Source organism: Ursus arctos, unplaced genomic scaffold (genome assembly GCF_023065955.2).
Source record: "Ursus arctos isolate Adak ecotype North America unplaced genomic scaffold, UrsArc2.0 scaffold_31, whole genome shotgun sequence".
Taxonomy (NCBI): Eukaryota; Metazoa; Chordata; class Mammalia; order Carnivora; family Ursidae; genus Ursus; species Ursus arctos.
Window position 1 is genome coordinate 31100789 of NW_026622997.1, and position 18222 is coordinate 31119010.

General features: G+C 38.3%; 1 protein-coding gene across 3 annotated transcripts in view; it reads left to right on the forward strand.

Annotated features, from left to right (window-relative positions):
• The window catches only part of MAPK14 (mitogen-activated protein kinase 14), a 72355-nt gene that overhangs the window by 16658 nt on the left and 37475 nt on the right, over positions 1–18222 (forward strand). For all 3 annotated transcript variants that reach the window (XM_026482745.4, XM_026482744.4, XM_026482743.4), the window contains exons 2-3: positions 7608–7737; positions 14001–14059. In XM_026482745.4, the coding sequence (XP_026338530.2) occupies positions 7608–7737; positions 14001–14059 (189 nt within the window). The remainder of the gene's footprint in view (positions 1–7607; positions 7738–14000; positions 14060–18222) is intronic.

Below are 18222 nucleotides of genomic sequence, written 5' to 3' on the forward strand. Positions count from 1 at the left end.
GGAAAGTCAATATATCTCAAAAAGTTATAAGGATTAAATTAAACATTTCCCAAATGATACATGACATAAACGGGTATTCAGTAAATTTGAATTTCTTCTCCTTTGATTTAATTGGTTTTATCAGGTGATTTAAAAAATTATTAGTAATTTTTGCTTTTGGTAATCATAGTGTTTGATTTAGGATGAGATTTCTCCACTTTCCAAATACTGCTTTGAGTAGTGATAGTAACAGGAGGCTAGGTCAGAGGAGTTAAATGCTTAAAGAGGTGGGGTTGAGGATGGGTAGTATATTCCTTGCTTCAGCAGCTTTGCTATAGGAATCATTAACTGGTAAGCAGAAAGCAGTTTCTCTGAACAACCCCTGCTTATTCTCTTTTGTAAACAAAATATGTTTTAAAAAGTGAGAGTGTATGTCCTTTGAAGTAAAAATTATTTGCTCTAAGGAAATCATGCAATTATTGACGAAGCAGTGTGAATTAAGATGTCCATTGTAGTAGTATTTATTGTATTTGTGTGTGTGAATGAATGGAACGGCTATAATGCCCATCAATAAAGAGAATAGTTTAGTGTATTGTGGTGCAGATATTTAATGAAATTACAATAAATGTTTAGTAAAATGGAAAATACTTATGCCTTAGGGATAGAGGATAAAAATTTATGTACTATGAGTATAGCTATGTAAGTATCATTTGAAGGAAATATAATGTTAATAGTGTTTTTATTAAAGTTAGTACCTATTTTTGTTTTAGGGTAACAACAATATATATGACTTAGGTTCTAATTTTACTAATAACTTTATATTAAAGATAAAAGCTCGTTTAAAAAATCAGGATAGAAAAATATAAAACAAGCAAAAATGTTAAAATTCTGAATATATTAGACATTTCTTCTCTGTGTATATTTACTCACATGTGTGAGTATACATTTTTTCCCCCACAGATCAGATCATTCTTTACTTCTGAAACTTGTACTCTTTCCCTTCAATAATATAACATGTACATTTTAGTACTATATGGAGATTCTTGTTAGTGGCTGCAATATATATGGGAGAAAATACCATAATCCAGATTCTCCCCTATTGGACATTAAGGTCGTTTCTGGTTTCGTTCTTATGAACAAGCTGCAATAAACACTTATATATTGTGAATCCAATTTATATATTTTTATATGTAAACTTTTAAACCAAATTTATATATTTTTAAACCCAAGTTTTAAAAAAGTAGTCAACTGTATATAGTTGCACTGTATTATTAGGCATTGTTTGCTTTCATGTATGTTTTCATCATTCCAGTTAGATGGTAGGTTCTGTGACATCAGGTGCAATGTTTAATGTTTCTTTTGTATTCACAAAGCATCTCATGAAAGAAATATTTCAGTAAATAGGAAGTGATATTTTGGTATTTGTAAGATACCACATCATTGCCTCCAGTATTCTAGATTCACAGGGAGTAGTAGAACTTTAGAGGTTGAAAAACTTCCCCTAAATGAAGTAATGCATATAGAGCAAAAGTGATTTCTTATGAAATACTTTTCATTAATACTATCCTGAGTTCAATGTAAAATTACAGGAAAAACTTCTTCCATATGAAATGCAATTAATTATAGTAGGAAGCTTTTTAGAAAAGCAGAGTTCATACAATTAGAATATATTTAAAATGGACTGACCTTTTTACAAAGTTGAACTTGATTATCTATTAGGATAATGTAGGAGTTCTATTGAGAGATCCATTGAGGATCCATTCAGTGGTATCCATTAAGAGTTGATGCTGGAAAACACACCACTTGAATCTCATTTCAGCTCTGCGATTTTCTTTCTATACTGTGGGCACCATTACTTCTTTGTGCCTCAGTCTTCTCATCTGTAAAATGGAAAACATAATAATGTCTTTTTATAAAGTTGTGATAAAGATGCTCATTCGTGTAAAGATCTAAAAACAGTGCCTTACAATAGAAAGCACTTAGTGATTATAGGTTTTTAACAGTAAAATGAGTTTCGTGTTGGATGCTATTGAATTTATTTATTTATTTTTTTAAAGATTTTACTTTTAAATAATCTCTATGCCCAGTGTGGGACTCGAACTTACCACCCTGAGATCAAGGGTCACATGCTTCACTGACTAAGCCAGCTGGGCACCTCTGGATGCTATTGAATTTATAAAAATTGAGAGCCACATAATTTGAAGTTTTTTCTTTCATGTTGCAGATAACTACATCACAAAATACTTTTATACTTTTGTTAAGCATTTTTTGAGAATGTACACATGCCGGGCATTATGCTCAGTCCTGTGTAAGATAGTGGTGAATAAAACAGAAGACACTAACTGCCCTCAAGGTGTTTAAGAGTGGGAAAGGCAGACATTATTAATGTCCAATATTTAAGCTTTACTATGGGCCAGGCCCTTTTGCTAAAGCTACTACAAAAGTTACCCCATTTAATCTTAATAAGCATTCTCCTTATTAGATATAGATCATATCCTCATTTTATATATGAGGCTGAGAGAATTTAATTAACTTTCTCAAGATTATACACTACTAAGTGGCAGAGCTGAAATTAAAACCAGATAGTCTAATACCAAAGCCTCTGCCTTTATTCAACCACTCTGCTGGGTGGTAAATAAACATATAATAATAAATTGTGATTATTGCGGTAGGGTACTGATTAATCCTAGCCTGTCTTTCTCTAAATGGATACAGAAGCCAGAGATAAAAATATGTACTTTAGGGGCGCCTGGGTGGCGCAGTCCTTAAGCGTCTGCCTTCGGCTCAGGGCGTGATCCCAGCGTTCTGGGATCGAGCCCCACATCAGGCTCCTCTGCTGGGAGCCTGCTTCTTCCTCTCCCACTCCCCCTGCTTGTGTTCCCTCTCTCGCTGGCTGTCTCTCTCTGTCAAATTAATAAATAAAATCTTTTTAAAAAATATGTACTTTATTACTGTAAAGCTGGCATGGAGAATGGCTTGGACAGGCAGCTCAAGTGGGCTTCTTATTTCTTCCCTACTGAATTGAACTTGCACATTGAGTCATGGGCAGGTCAGCTGGAAACCTGATGACATTCCTTGCTCCAGGAGGTCCCAGAGGGCTTAACAGTGGAGGAGAGGGGAACATGCTCAGCCTGCAGGTGGGCAGGCAAACTGAGGTGGAGAGTTGAGGGTGGGTCACATGGCAATGACCATTTTCTGTCTCACTAGAGCCATTGAGGGGTTTAGAAGAGAGTATACGTTTACTTGGTACTTCCAAGAGGGAAGAAGTTATTATTTTATGGGTTTGTAGGAACAGGAGTGGGAGAGAGGAGAACGCTCCCTCCCTTTATGTAGGATAAGGAAGGAAACAAGGAGGGTGTGACAGAGAATAACTGAGACCTGTTGATAATCTCGAGGGGGATGGCAATTTAAACCAGTGCTTGAGGACAGAGATTCAACTGTGGGGTGGAGTGGAGATTGGAGAGAAGAGCAGCTTAGGAACCAGAAACAGCCCATTGAAGAGTTTAAGGAACTAAAAGGAGCCAGCATGTTCAAAACATAGTAGCTGAGTGTAAGGAAGGGGTAGCACAGGAGCAGGATGGAGGGGTCGTTGGTGGTCAGATCCCCTGAGCCTTGTAGGCTATAGTAGGAAATTCACGTCTTATTTTATATGCCAAGGAAATTCCTTGAAGGATTTGAAGCAGTGGGTGTTGTCATCTAATTTATATTTTTAAAAGATTGAATTGGATGCTTGTGGAGAGTATATACGAAGGGAACAAAACAGGAGGCAGGGAGACCAGAATAAGTCAGGCCGATGATGAGGATGATATGGACCAGTATGGTAGCAGTGAAATGAAGAGAAGTTGAATTAGAGATGTATTTTGGAGATGGAAATGACGAGACTTGCTGATAGATTTGGATGGGGCCAGTAGGCTGGAGGAAATCAAGGATGATATTCAAATGTTTAGCTTGAACAATTGGATGGAAAGTCCATTTATTGAGATATAGGAGACAGGGAGAGGAATAGTTCTAGGTGTTTTGAACCTGCTAAGTTTGAAGGTGCTTGTGTGGTTTTCATGTGGAGATGTTAGGTAGGCAGTCAGGCTCAGAGAAGAGATTTGCAAGAGACATAAATTTGCAAGTTTTCAATATAAGATGGTATTTAGTTTGAAGTCTTGGGTATAGATGAAATCATCCAGAAGAATGTGGGAGAGAGGAGAGAGCCCAGTGTCATGCCCTGAGGAACTAATAGAGAGTTGCAAGTAGAGGGACCACATGCAGTGGAGTCAGAGAGGGAGGTGCCATAGAGGTCACAGAAAATCAGTAGAATGTGCTGATATGGACTCCAGAATGGAGAGTGTTTAGAGAAAGGGGAAATGTTAACCATGTCAGCTGGTAATCCAGGAAAGTGGCTTTTGGGTCTGATAACAAGTCATTAATGACCTGAGAAGAGCAGTTCCAGTGTAACGGATTGAGGAAGGAATGCAAGCTGAGGAAATGAGTCAAACCTTAAGATACATATGAATTACTCGGAGGTCTTGTCAAAACATAGATTCTACTTTATGGCCTGAGAGTCTGCATTTCTAAAGAGCTCCCCCATAATGCCAGTGCTGCTCGTCCGTGGAGGAGCAGAGGTATAGATTAGTGGTCCTAGGTCTTCACTGTGTGTTAGAATTATGTGGCGGGCTTGATAAAGTACAGGTTACTGGACCCACTTCAGTTTCCAGTTCAGTAGGTCTGGGGTGGCACCTGAGAATTTGCATTTCTTCTAAGTTCCCAGGTGACACAAATGCTGCTGGTCTAGGAACCACACTGTGGAGAACCACTGGAGAATTTTAACTGTAGTGGAGAGCTTTCAAGGAAAATTTTTTTTTGTCGAGGATGGGCATATTTATGTTGATGAGAATGATCCAGAAGATAGAGAGAGACTCAGAAGGGAGAGAGAAAGGGAATGAAGGAGTGAAGTCCTTGAGGGGATGAGGGAGGTGGCTCCAGAGCATGTATTGAGGTCTTGGATTTTTGTAAGAAAGGGCATGTGTCCTTGGGTATAGCAAGAGAGGAAGCAGAGAAGATAGGTCCAAGTGCAGATGGGTTTGTAGATTTACCCGTAGGCAGATGGAGCTTCCTTTTGCTGGTTTCTATTTTCTTGATGAAGGCAGGGACAACTTTTGAAGGAAGAGGGTGAATTGGAGGTTTGAGGAGAGAGACAGTGTCAAATGAGTAAGAAAACGCACTTCCTAGAAAAAAGTGGCAGTTTTGAGAGCCTTATTTGAGGTTAAGGTCAAATTAAGAATGAAACCCATCTGTATGATTGTACATTCTTTTTTCTTGAACCACAATTAGTTCTTGGATTCAGACAAGGAGAATTAAGTAGTTGAGATCACCCAAAGTTAGACTTTATCCAGGTGGGTGTAGGAGACAGAGGCAGGGACAGAGGCACAAGGGAGCATGTAGTCTAAGCCAGTCGAGAAGGGAAATGAAGATGGGAGAGGGCTTGAAGCCAATGATGATGAGGTCCACAAATCGCTGTAGTCAGCGTGTAAGTAAACCAGAAGTAAACTAAAAGGCATAGGTTTGTGATGGAAAATGGGTGCTGGCATTCAAAATTGTGTAGGCGGGGCAGCTTTTGTTGGTGATAGAGGTCCAGGGCGTGACCCCGGAGGAGGCTAGATGAGGTGGAGTTTCCTGGAGAGGTCAGGAAGCTGAGAGGCCAGGATGTTGGATGTGTCCTCCACCTGGATGTTGAAGTTGCCAAGAATGATGACAGAAATTGGGAGTGGAGAGAGACTTGGAGATAGGAACCAACTTTTCAGTGAATAATGGAAAATTCCAGGTCAGTGGATTACAGCAGCAGAGAGGTAGTGATAGCCGTGAGTCCGGGCTTTTGTAAAACAAATGGAGAATTATAGTTGGGAAGTAGGAATGGTTGGTGAGGAGGACATCTGCCCCACCTGCTGGCCACAAGGGACTTGGGATATGAGAGAGAATCCCCTCTAAGGGCAGGGCTGTAAGAGAAGTAGTGTCTTTAAGGTAGAGCCTAGTTTCAATTAAAGAAATGGAGGGAAGGCTCAGAAAGGGGATGAAGATTTATAGGAGTTTATAACAAATTGGGAGTTGAAGAGTGAGGACTTAGTCTAAGAATTTGGGAGGGAGAGGAGGGGAACTTCTGAAGTAAGTACAGAGTCACATGGAAAAGAGTTGGTCATGGTAGATGATCTGGAAATCTTGGATGCCCGTTGGAGACTGAGATAAACGGGAGGATGAGCCATGATCGGATTAGCCCAGTCTCTAAAAATAATGAAAATACACATCAAGTTTCTTGCTATAGTTGTCCTACATGATCTAGCCTCGACCTCATTCTTTTCTCCTCTCCCCTTGCTTTCTGCCTTCCACCTACACAGGCCATCTTTACACCCTCCAGCATGCCCTGTTTTTTCTGCCTCTGTTTCTTCTTTCCTTTGTTTGCACTTGCTCTTCAGAGAGGCAGTGTGGCAAAGTTATAATAGCATGAGCTGTGGGTCCAGATTCCCTCCTCCTGCCACTTTCTAGCTTTGTGATCGTGGGCAAGTTATTTAGCGTCTCTGTGCTTCAGTTTCCTCATTTCTCAGTGGGGGTATGATAATAGCATTTACTTCACAGCGGTGTTGGGGATTAAAACTTATTTTAATTTTAATTTTAAAAATTAACGTTAAGGGTCTAGAACAGTTACTGGTATGTAATAAAACCTATTGAGTCTTTATTATAAATGTTAATAATACTATTGTTAATAATACTAAATGTTAATAATACTATTTTAGTATTTATAATAATACTGTTTTTTTCTTCTGTTTGAAGCTCTTTTTCCCTATACCTTTAGATGGTTGCTAACTTTCTCATCATTCAGTTGTCTCAGCTTGAACCTACTTGCTCAGACATCCTAGCTGAAGTAGCAAAACCCCACTGGCTTTCTGTTATTTGCCCCATTATTCTGTTTTATTTAGTCATAGCACTCATCACTATTGGAAATTATTGTATGATTCTGCCCGTCGCTTGAGGGCAGGGATTTGTTGACTTGTCCTTCTTGTATTTTAGCTTCTGAAGAGTGGCAGATACTTTGTAGGCACTCAAGAAATTTTTGTGCCAGCTCGTCCCGAAGTCATTCCAAGCCCTCCACTCTGATCAGGCAGCATTTGGTGGCAAGGTGACTGTGAAGCCTAAGGCAGGGGAGACAGAATCCAGCTCTTTGTATATCAGTCTCTTGCTCATGTAGATCAAGTGGCTGCTTGCTTTTGTGCTAACTGGGACACAGCTACATCCATTTTTAAATTTATTGTCTGGCTGCTTTCTGGCTATAACCACAGACTTGAGTAGTTGTAACAAAGACCCTAAGCCTCACAAAGTCTAAAATATTTATTCTCTGGTCCTTCATGGAAAAAACTTTCTGATCCCCGATTTAGATGCATAGAAAGAAAGATGAGAAGGAAACACCAATAATAAAAGAAGATTACTTCGGATAGGGGGATTATAGGTCGTTTTAGTTTTTATACTTTGTACTTTGCTATAGGCCCATTTAATTTGGAAACGAAATAGCCTTCCTTATAAATGCTAATTTTGAAGTATTTAGAGCATGTTCAATGGTGAATTCTTCATGTCTGTGTTTTTTTTCTTAGTGCTGCTTTTGACACAAAAACTGGGTTACGTGTGGCAGTGAAGAAGCTCTCCAGACCATTTCAGTCCATTATTCATGCCAAAAGGACCTACAGAGAACTGCGGTTACTTAAACATATGAAACATGAAAATGTAAGTTATTCATGCAAGGAAGAATAAATGCTGCTCTTGAACAGACTGGAAGAAATGGTGTTTTAATTACTGCAGATGGGAGTACTCGAGAATGCGTCAAACTTTGGACCACGCTCCTGGTATTGGGGTGTTTGTGGCTGCTGTGTGATGCCAGATAGCCACCCAAAGCCTTGGGAATCAATGGGTACATCTTCCTGGAGTTCGAGTGTTACTCAGACAGTTTTAGAGGGAAAGCATTAACCAACATTTTTTTTAATAGATTTTTAAGAGAAAATATTACAAACAGATTTTGCATTCTTTCCCGGATATACTTAAGGTTGTAGTGTCCGAATATGGGAGTCCAAGGCTATTTTGTGTTGTTATGGGTTATTCCAGTGGGGAAGTTTGAGGCAGTATGCCTTAGGTTCACTGGATGTCCTATTGAAGGTGACTATTAATTTATGGATAGTTTAATATTATAATTTTCCTTTTAGATCTTCTTCAAGACAGCTTTTCCAGATTCAGGTATTTTAATAAATGTGATGAAGACATTGTTTAAGTTAAATACAACTTTTTCTTTTCTGTCAGTTTGGAAATTTGAGAGCAATGACATCCTGCAAAGGAGTGCTTCACAATCCTAATACATTAAATAAAAGGATGCAATTGGACTATTAGCTGAAAGTGAAAAAACAATTACCGGAGGATACTTATTTTCCTAAATTTCAAAATCAAGTTAAAAGAATTTATGTGACTGCCATATGAAAGGAACTGTAAAATTTGTAGCATTGTGGAAACAGTGGCCATAGAGATTTTAGTCATTTCACCCTATTGTTACTGTGTAGAAAAAAATTCAGAGTGTGTAAATTTATTACTTGCCTATTCAGACCTTTTCTGTTTTAATTGAATAAAAAAATTTTTTTAAATTAGAGATCAGTGATGCTTTATTAATATACGCTTGTTTCACAGGGTATACATTTCTTCTAAATTGGGAGCATTGAGACTTGAATTTGGAATTGGATTACCAATGCTGTTGTAATCCCAGCTCTAGCTTATTTGTTTTCATGGTTTATTTTAATTGCGTACTATTGAGCAAATTCTGTTTTCCCCAGGTAACCTCTATTCCTAGGTATGATTTCTGTAAGCATCCATGTGCAAAGCTGAATTTTTAAAAAGTTCAGTGCAGTGCTGCAGCCTTCCTCATCAGTGACATGTTTACAAGTTGAGATATATGGAAAAAGCTACCAGGAGGAGCTTTATTCCAGGGTCTGCGTACAATCAAGGTGGCCTGGCAGCTTAACTGATGCGTTTACATTTGGTTTTTAACACAGTTGAGTGTGTATGCTGTTTTTCATTACACATTAATAAATGTGACAAAGACATTATCATAGCTTTTTAAATAAAGAAAACTTTGAAAATGGAATGCAAGCGAAACATTTATGGAACCCCAAAGCACTTTCAGGAGGCCCTGGGATCCCACTGATGTTGCCAGTGCTCATTTATGAGCATCTGGCTTAGATTACCAGCACTATACTTTATTGTTCTGCTTCTCTTCATAGACCATTTAAGCCAATGTTTAGGGCAAAGATTATTTTGGATTATCTGAATCCATGCCTTAGCTTTTCTAGTAATCATAAGAAACAAGATTATTTATCATGCTTTAATTTTCTGTATGGGGTACTTCAAAATGTGTCTTATATGGTATTAGGCTGGTTACATTTGGGTCACTCTGTAGAAATGAAGAGGCCACAGTGATGGGATATGATTGTTCTAATTTAGGAAGGGCTACAAGAATCTTTAAAAAAAAAAAAAAAAGGGCTGATGAGATGCTTGGGAGGCACAGTCCGTTGGGTATGTGACTTTTGGTTTTGGCTCCGGTCATGACCTTGGGGTTGTGGGATCGAACCCTGTGTTGGGCTCCATGCTCAGTAAGGAGTCTGCTTGGGACTGTCTCTCCCTCTCTGTCTGCCCCTCCATGTTGCATTCTCCCTCTCTCTCTCTCTCTCTCTCTCTCTCTCTCAAATGAATGGATAAATCTTTTAAAAGAAAGGAGGGGCTGATAATATTAGGAACACAGGATTTTAATTTACATAAGTTGTTTCATAAGCAGCTTGCTTAATAGCAGTTGGTCTTTTCATGTTAACATGGTTAGTTTTTAGCAGTATCAATTAGAGGCTCATCTGTACTTAAATATTGGTGATTTGGTTTTGAACAAAAGAAGGCATATGGCTGAATGTTTTATAGTTCTCTTCTTGTTACAGGGGCTAACAGACTCAATATAGGAAAATACAGGAAAATTCCTGAATGTCACCCGATTCCACAAACACTTGTTAGAAGCTCAAATTGTAAAGGTAGTTTTACCCAGGGAAGAGCTAAGACCTCCAAATAAGTGTAATTGAGGATTTTAAGAGGAGCTCCTCTCTTTCATCTTCCTCTTTCTCTCCCTCTTTCTTTTAAAAAAGTGACTCTTTTGGGGGTGCCTAGGTGGCTCAGTCCATTAAGCATCTACGTTCAGGTCATGATCCCAGGGTCGAGCCCGAATTGGGCTCCTTGCTCAGCAGGGAGCCTGCTTCTCCCTCTCCCTCCCCCCACTTGTGCTCTATATCTTTCTCTCACTCTTTCTCCCAAATAAATAAATAAGTAAAATCGTAAAAAAAAAAAAAAAAAAAAAAAAAAAAAAGACTCTTTTGGGGGGCATCTGGCTGGCCCACTCAGTAGATCATGAGATTCTTGATCTCAGGGTTGTGAGTTTGAGCCCCATGTTGGGTGTAGAGATTACTTAAAAATAAAATGTTTTAAATGAATGAAGGAATGAATGACTCTTTTGGGCTGCTGTATAATTTTTAACTAGCCACTAGTCCTCCAAAAACAGCAGCAGCTTAAAACTCTTGACAATATTAAGTATTGGTAACAAATGTAATTTCTAGGTGCCAAGTGCACATGTGATCTTTTACCAAAAATGCCTGACTCAGAATCAATGGTTCATCTGAAGTTATTTCTTTTATTAGTGATAATGAGTGACAGACACACATTTACCAGATGAATAATAGGAGCTAGGGGTGTGTCCTCTGTGCCTGTAAGAGTTACTCTGTGAACAGTTAGCTGGTACATTCCTGGTTGAACTTGTGACCTTGATCTCCTTAACACCTGCTCTAAGGAAAGATGAAAGGGAAGCAGCCTGCCAGTTGCATCTTTTTGCTTTCTGGGTAGGTGCTACGAGGATTGCCTGGAGTTAGGGCCTGGAGATCTGTACATTTTGAAATTTAAAAATATCCAAGGAATCCTTTCATAAATTGTATTTGGGAGCCTTAGATTTAACCCTACCGTGGTAGACCAAGTCATTGTTTTGGTGCACTTGTGTTAAATACATTAGATGCTGTCTTTGGTGACAGAGTTAAAGTGGGTTTTTTCTTGAGTATGTGCCAGTTTAGTAAAAATATGTTACTTCTGTCTGTCAGCTTTTGGATCATTGTAGGACAGTCATCCGAGACATTGGCTGATTATTTCTATTATAAATGCGTTCTCTAAATAATTCCTGGGTTACTTTTGGGTGTCTGAAAACATATTGGAAAAAAGAATATAGAAATAGGCTAAAATATAACTTGAATTAAAAGGAAGTTTCCGTTTAAGAAATGAGAAATGAATAGATTATGGAATATTCCTAAAAGTTCCCCAGACCTATTCTAATGCTGGGAAACTTTATTTTACAGTATTTTCCTTTTGATGAATACTCCATAAATACAACAAATGGAGAAGGGATATTTGTAAAAGCCGACAGAAAATTAAAAATACTTTTGATGTAACATGGGTAGTTTTAATCTTATAAAATGTATCCTTTTTAGGAAATTAAAATTTGATAGGCTGTTTACTAACATACTTGTTCTATTATTTTTTCCAAATTAGTTTATTGTGCTTCTGGCAGTCATGCTTCTTAATCATTTGAATAATTCAGCTTAGCTTCGTATCTCAAATTTTGTACCGGAAGTAGCTGCTTCAAATAGTTTGTTTCTGTGATTTGTACTTTGTAATTCTTTATAAAACTTAAGGATTGTGATCACCACTTATTTTGGTAATCAACAGAGGGTCAGGCCTTTGGACAAGGCACCTTCAGTTACATTGTCGACTTAATCTTCCCAAATAAGCATCCCTCTCTCATCTGTATGAGGGAGTGAAGCTTGGAGAAGATACCTTTCTTTCATTTGTTTAACAAATATTAATTGAAGTACTGTGTGCCAGGCACTATTCCAAGTGCTGGATTATTGGATTGAAGAAGACATAAGTTCATGGATCCAGGAAATCACAAACTGACTGTGGAGTTCAGACTTACAGCTGTTGGATTCCAAAATGCTTGTGTTTTCAAATTGAAGTTGGAGTTATTTGAAAATGATTTGGACTTATTTTGTTTTACTTTGTCTTTGAGGTAACTCTTGCGTGAAAAAGCCTGTGTAAATTGATCTCTCGTGATTTACTTTAATCAGACGATTTTCATAATCACCATTGAAATAATGTAAAACAGTGTAAATTGTTTTAAACTTTTCCTGTTGTATTGGGGAGGTGGGACATCTCACATAGCAAGAAGGAACAGTTGAATAAAATTGGCTTCTAGATCTCAGTTACCTAAAGTACAAGTGGCGATGGGGAGAGTAATCAAAAGACCAGAGGTCTTAAGCCAGGAGTATATCAAACTCAAGGAAAACAATTATGGTTTAGATGCGGAAGGTAAAAGAAAATGATTTGACTTAAATTTAAAGTACTATTCAGAGCTTTCATAAGGTCAGGGATACACTGGTGGTGAGAATGTAAGCTGACTTCACCTTTATGTAGGACAATTTGACAATATTAAGATCCTTAAGTGTATTGGTGTCCTTTGATGCTATAATTCTATTTCTTGAAATTTATTTTCTGGAAGGAAGTACAAAATGTGAAAAATATATATTACACACACATGTACATACACATATGCACACACACTTGCTGTGTTTCTTAAATGTCCAAAGATGAGAAATCGGTTAAATTATGGTATATACAAATGGTAGAGCATGAAAAATATTTGAAGATACAGTCATTATATAGTAAGTGACAAGGCAGGATATAAAACTGTGCAGAGTATAACCCCAACTCTTAATGTACATACATCAGAAACATCAAAGGAAATATCTCAAAATGTTAATGATAGTTATAATAGGTAGTGCAATTAGAAGTAATTTTGATTTTCTTGTATGCAGTTGTCTGGGTAATGATCTTATGGATAACCGTATCTTCCCTTTGGAATAAGATGCAAAGTCTTGAAAAGCTATTCTCCTTGACTTCCAAGGCCTTTTTTTGGGCTTGTTTCCCTTTTGGGTTCAGGCTGTGTAATTGAAATTACTTTTAAAATTCTGATGGGTGAATGAAGTAACATTCTAATTAAGAGTGTTCTTTTTTTATGGTAATGTTTTGAGCATTGGTATATTTTACTGTCAGGGCTGTTCTTTAACTTGCTAGGTTAGAGCAGAATGCTAATGAGGCCCAGTCATGGGTCAGTATTCATAAAGGCCATTTAGCTTTTGTTTGTTTCATTTCCAGATATTCTTAACCTTGGTTTTAGGAGTAACTGACGGTGGTTGGGGAATGGTGGTGGTATATATGGATTAGTCAGTATAACTCCATGATCAGAAAAACTGCTCAAAAACCGTGGCTTACCGAGTATTAAGTAGTTTTTGCATTATCCTTGTATAAACATGGCCTTTGTTTTTTCATTTTTTAATAGTCTGATCTAAATACCTGATGATAATTAAGAAAAGTATCTGAATATTAAGAGTATTATAAGAATAACACCAAGAATATACTAAGAGAATATTATGGGGCTCAAAAAGTGTCAGTCTTGAACACTACATATCTAAAATTTTCATGGAATAATAATATGTTTAGAAAAGAAAAATGATACTATAGTAATAGGTGTTGCAGTGTGACTTTCTTCCGCTTGTTCATTAGGCTGTTAGGGCATGTGTAAGTCAAGAGCCCTAAATCTTTTTGCTTCTTGATAAACTAATGGCTATATGTGAACAAATTCTAAAGAAATGATGTTTTTAATGGTAAAATATGTTATTCTGGGAGGTGATGCTATTAAGTAAAAATCAAAAGCATAATTTGGGTAAAAAAATAAGTCGTGGTTAAGTCTATGATGGTGTGATGTCATTGAACTGAAATAGTGGGGTTTGAAATCAGTTCCTATTAAAATGGTTAAGACCTGATGGATATTATAGTTCTATATTTATTTACTGCTTGATTTTTCTATTCTCTCCTAGGTGATTGGTCTGTTGGATGTTTTTACACCTGCAAGGTCTCTGGAGGAATTCAATGATGTGTGAGTGATTCTTTTGCATCTGCCTTCCTCAGCTGGATGATGAAGATTAGCAGCCCACTTCTGTTCCTGCACCATTTAGTAGTATACAGGCTTCAAAGGATTCTTTATTCCTATGATCCAACTCCCCTAGGGGAAGGGGATGGATACAGAGCTGTATATCATGTGTGGTATAAATCTGCGTGGGAGGGGTCGGCGCCCAAACCGCTGCATTGCTCAAGGCTCAACTGTCTATTAGTATTTTCATCGTTCCAGGCACATTGTGAAGATTCAGTGGTGAGTCCTTGCAGGAGTTCCATGGAAAGGAGCATAGGGAGTTTTGATTATGATTTTTGTTCTCAAAATGCCTGTCCCACTTTTAAAGGGACACCTTTACACTTTACATCATTACATTCACATCAAGAAATGTAACCAGGCCCTGGTTCCCTATAAGTTCTTCTCTCTCTTTTGTCCCACTTGCATGTGGAAATGGTACTAGACCTGTATGCTCTTCCTTGACGTACTGGATTTCTGTCCTGAGACAAGGGGTGGGCCTCAGGCATTGAGAAAGCTACTGCATAGTGCTAGTTCTCCCAGTGCTAGCCTGAGATTATCAGGAACCAGTAGTGGGGGGTTGGGAAAATGAAACAGGAGAGAAAGCTGGTGTGAGAATATTTATTTAGTAGGTCACCATTGTGGGCAACTGGGCTGAAAACTACCAGGATCTTCTAGGAAGCAGTTTGAATGCACCTCAGATGGGGAGCATTTATCCCCTGGCCCCTGACCCTGTTGGCAAGGGTTTGCTCCAGGGGGCATTAATGCCCTCACATACCCAGATTGCACATGTGTGAGTACAAGATCGATTCCAGCAGGTGTTCTTGTGCATGTAGGAGCTATCTACTGTAGCTTTCCCAGTATCTGAATTAGCCCACCTCCCTCCCATCCCCAGTTCACAGATATACTCTACCATAGAGAAAAGGAACACCTTAAATTCAGAGTTATACATTTTGTCCTCTTGAAATTTTAGCATTACTACTGGAAAGGATGACTGTTGTGAAAATCAAAACAGAATTGCAGATCATGGCTGCTTCTTAACCTCTACTCCCCGTTGTCCCCAGGGCTGAACTTACTTTCTCCCCACCCTTATCCTGTGTTCAGTTTCTCCTACTTCATTTATCCTAGGCTGACTGCAAGCATCATTTGCTCCTTTCCCAAAGAATAAGCAGGGGGATATGTTTGAGCTTGTGTGTTCTGTCTAATGAAAGGGGTGAAAGAAAAAAATGAAAAAGAAACATAGAACATGAAATGTAGAAAGAAGCAGGAAAGGTAGCAGAAATTTTTTCCCACCTTGTGAACTTAGTTGGAAGATGATACGGCTAAGAATAGAAGATGAAAGTGAAGAATCTGGTCCAGGTATGAGAATTTCCACCCATGTTAACCTTGATCCTGCTAATGAAAGTCTAAGAAACAAGCAAAGGGTGGGCACCTGGCTGGCTCAGTCGGTTAAGTGTCTGCCTTTGGCTCAGGTTGTGATCCCAGGGATCCTGAAATTGAGCCCCTTGTCAGGCTCCCTGCTCAGCTGGGAGTGCTTCTCCCTCTGCCCCTCCCCCTGCTCATGCTCCCTCTCTCTCTCTCTCTCTCTCTCTCTCTCTCTCAAAGTCTTAAAAAAAGAAACAAAGGGAAAAATAGGCACTAACTAAGAACCTGCCGCCCTGCTTGGCACTGGAATGTGGAGGCTTCCAAAGGTTATTGGATGCTACCCAGGCAAGGGCACATGTGTTGCAAATTGTTGAGCCCTCCTGTTAGGCTGTACTTGGAAAAGAATATTGCAGAATTATGTGGGGTTTTTTTCCCCTTTAAAATTAATTTTTATTTTTTTAAAGAATATTTTTAGAACATCCTTAACTTTATAACAAAATTTAGAGGGAGGTACAGAGATTTCCCAAATATGCCCCTGCCCTCCCCCCCACGCACATGCGTAGCTTCCCCCATTGTCAACATCACTCACCAGCATGGTACCCTTTTTTTTCTTTTTTTTTAACCGAAGATGAACCTGTAGTGACACATCATGATCACCCAAAGTCCGTCGTTTACCTTAGGGTTCACTCTTGGTGCTGTAAATCTGTGGATTTGGACAAATGCATAATCACATATTAACATTTAAGATTATACAGAGTATTTTCACTGCTCTAAGAATGGTGAGTTTTGATATTCTGCCTAGATGTGGAAGAAATGCTGAAGTAATGTGTTTGTGAATTACCCTGGAAAACATTTTGAATCAGGTCTGAGCTATACCCTAAAATTTTAGGTATCATGAGAATGGATTTATTATTTAACAAAGGATTTGGTGATTTGCTGACTGGGAAAATCTGTATTTTGGCTTAGTCAGGCATTATGGAACTGGATTATGAACCTGTTTTTTTCCATGTGAAAAGATCTTATTTAAGGCTAGTGTCTATTTGAAAGGTGAAGTTTTATCCATTGTTGTGCCAATGGCTCTTTATCCATTTGAAGGCCACTGATTACAAGCATACCCACTGAACTAAAGTTGCATTTATTTCTTCATTCATTCAACAAATACTGTCACTGCTGAGTAGGAATCTGTTCTCTCTACTTGAATTTAGCTGAGTTCTGGCTCGTTCTTTCTTTCTTTCTTTCTTTCTTTCTTTCCTTCCTTCCTTCCTTCCTTCCTTCCTTCCCAGCTCTATTGAGATATAATAGTCATCGAACATTGTGTGTGTTGGGTTCTGGTTATTTATAAACAGGAACTGAGTTCATTTCTTGGGAGCAAATCTCAGTACCACTTGTTGAATGCTTGCTGAGGGGGGTGTTAGAAAAAGTCTCCAAATAATGGGAAACACTAATCTTTCCCCTTGATGAAATCAGAATCTTAACTGGGGAAGGAAGTAAACTCAAGAACACTTTCGTAACCAAGTTACTTGGCTGTATGACCTGGACAAGTTACTTTGCTTCTGTGGGCCCACTGGTTCTCTAATCAAACCTGGTAGGCAAGTGATGAAAGTTGGGGTGGTGGACTTCTGAAGCGTTTTGTTTTTAAGATTTTATTTATTTATTTTAGAGAGAGAGAGCACGCGAGGAGGGGGAGGGGCAGAGAGAGAGGGAGAATCTCAAGCAGACTCTGCCACTGAGTGCAGAGCCGGGAGTCTGATGGGGGCTAGATCCCACGGCCCCAAGATCATGACCTGAGCCAAAATCAAGAGTCGGACGCTCAACCCACCAAGCCACCCAGGCGCCCCTGAAGTGGATCTCTGAAAATAGAGTGGTAACCCTAAGGTTGCCTTACGAAAATGTTTCATTGTTTATTTTTCTATGATGTTTGTATCACTGAAAGAAAATTAGCGCTTATCAGGACTGTGGTTATTTCAGTGTTTTCCAAAGTCATTTCAGAATTTGCATAAGAGGCCAAACATCTTCACCAACAATTGCAAGGTTTGCAAATTTAAATACCTTTAGGGTCAGACAAATAACGTAAATGAGGCTCAGTATTATACAACTGGAAATGGTAGGATCTGTGGTGAAACAGAATACTTGCACTTCCTAAAAGCACTCAAATTGACATTAAAACAAAACAAGCAAGCAAACAAAAAATGTATTCTGGCCAAATGAAACACGCTGAAGGCTAGAGTGGTTCTACAGGCTGCCAGTTTTGGAGCAGGCTATAATTTTGAACATGAACTTTTCATGCTAATTAATAAAATATCTAGTTTTCATATTTACAGTAACTTAATTATGTGTTGTGTGTATTTGTGCCTTTATGTTTCAGTTAGCACTTTTCATTTATCATACAATTCAAATTTTTACTGAATTTTTAACTTCTTGGTTAATAGGCATTCTGCATACTTCATTTATAAGACTGTACTTTTAAGAAAGGAACAATAGGTAGTGAGTTTTGATCATTAGGAATAACGTGCAGTTACTGAATCTAACCGATATTGTTTGGAAAATGTGAAATTAAAAGATGAATATATCAGGTTGTTCTTGGTGACTGCTGTGTGATGTGGTTGCACAGACAGCAAAATTTTGTAGAGATATAACTAGACATTTTAAATGATTGGAAATCATTTGGACATTTCTGTTGGCTTCTAAATGGCAATATTTGGCAGGAGGTGGCATATATATGCATATGCATGCTGCAAATATTTAGTTACCAATAGAAGTCAAAAAAT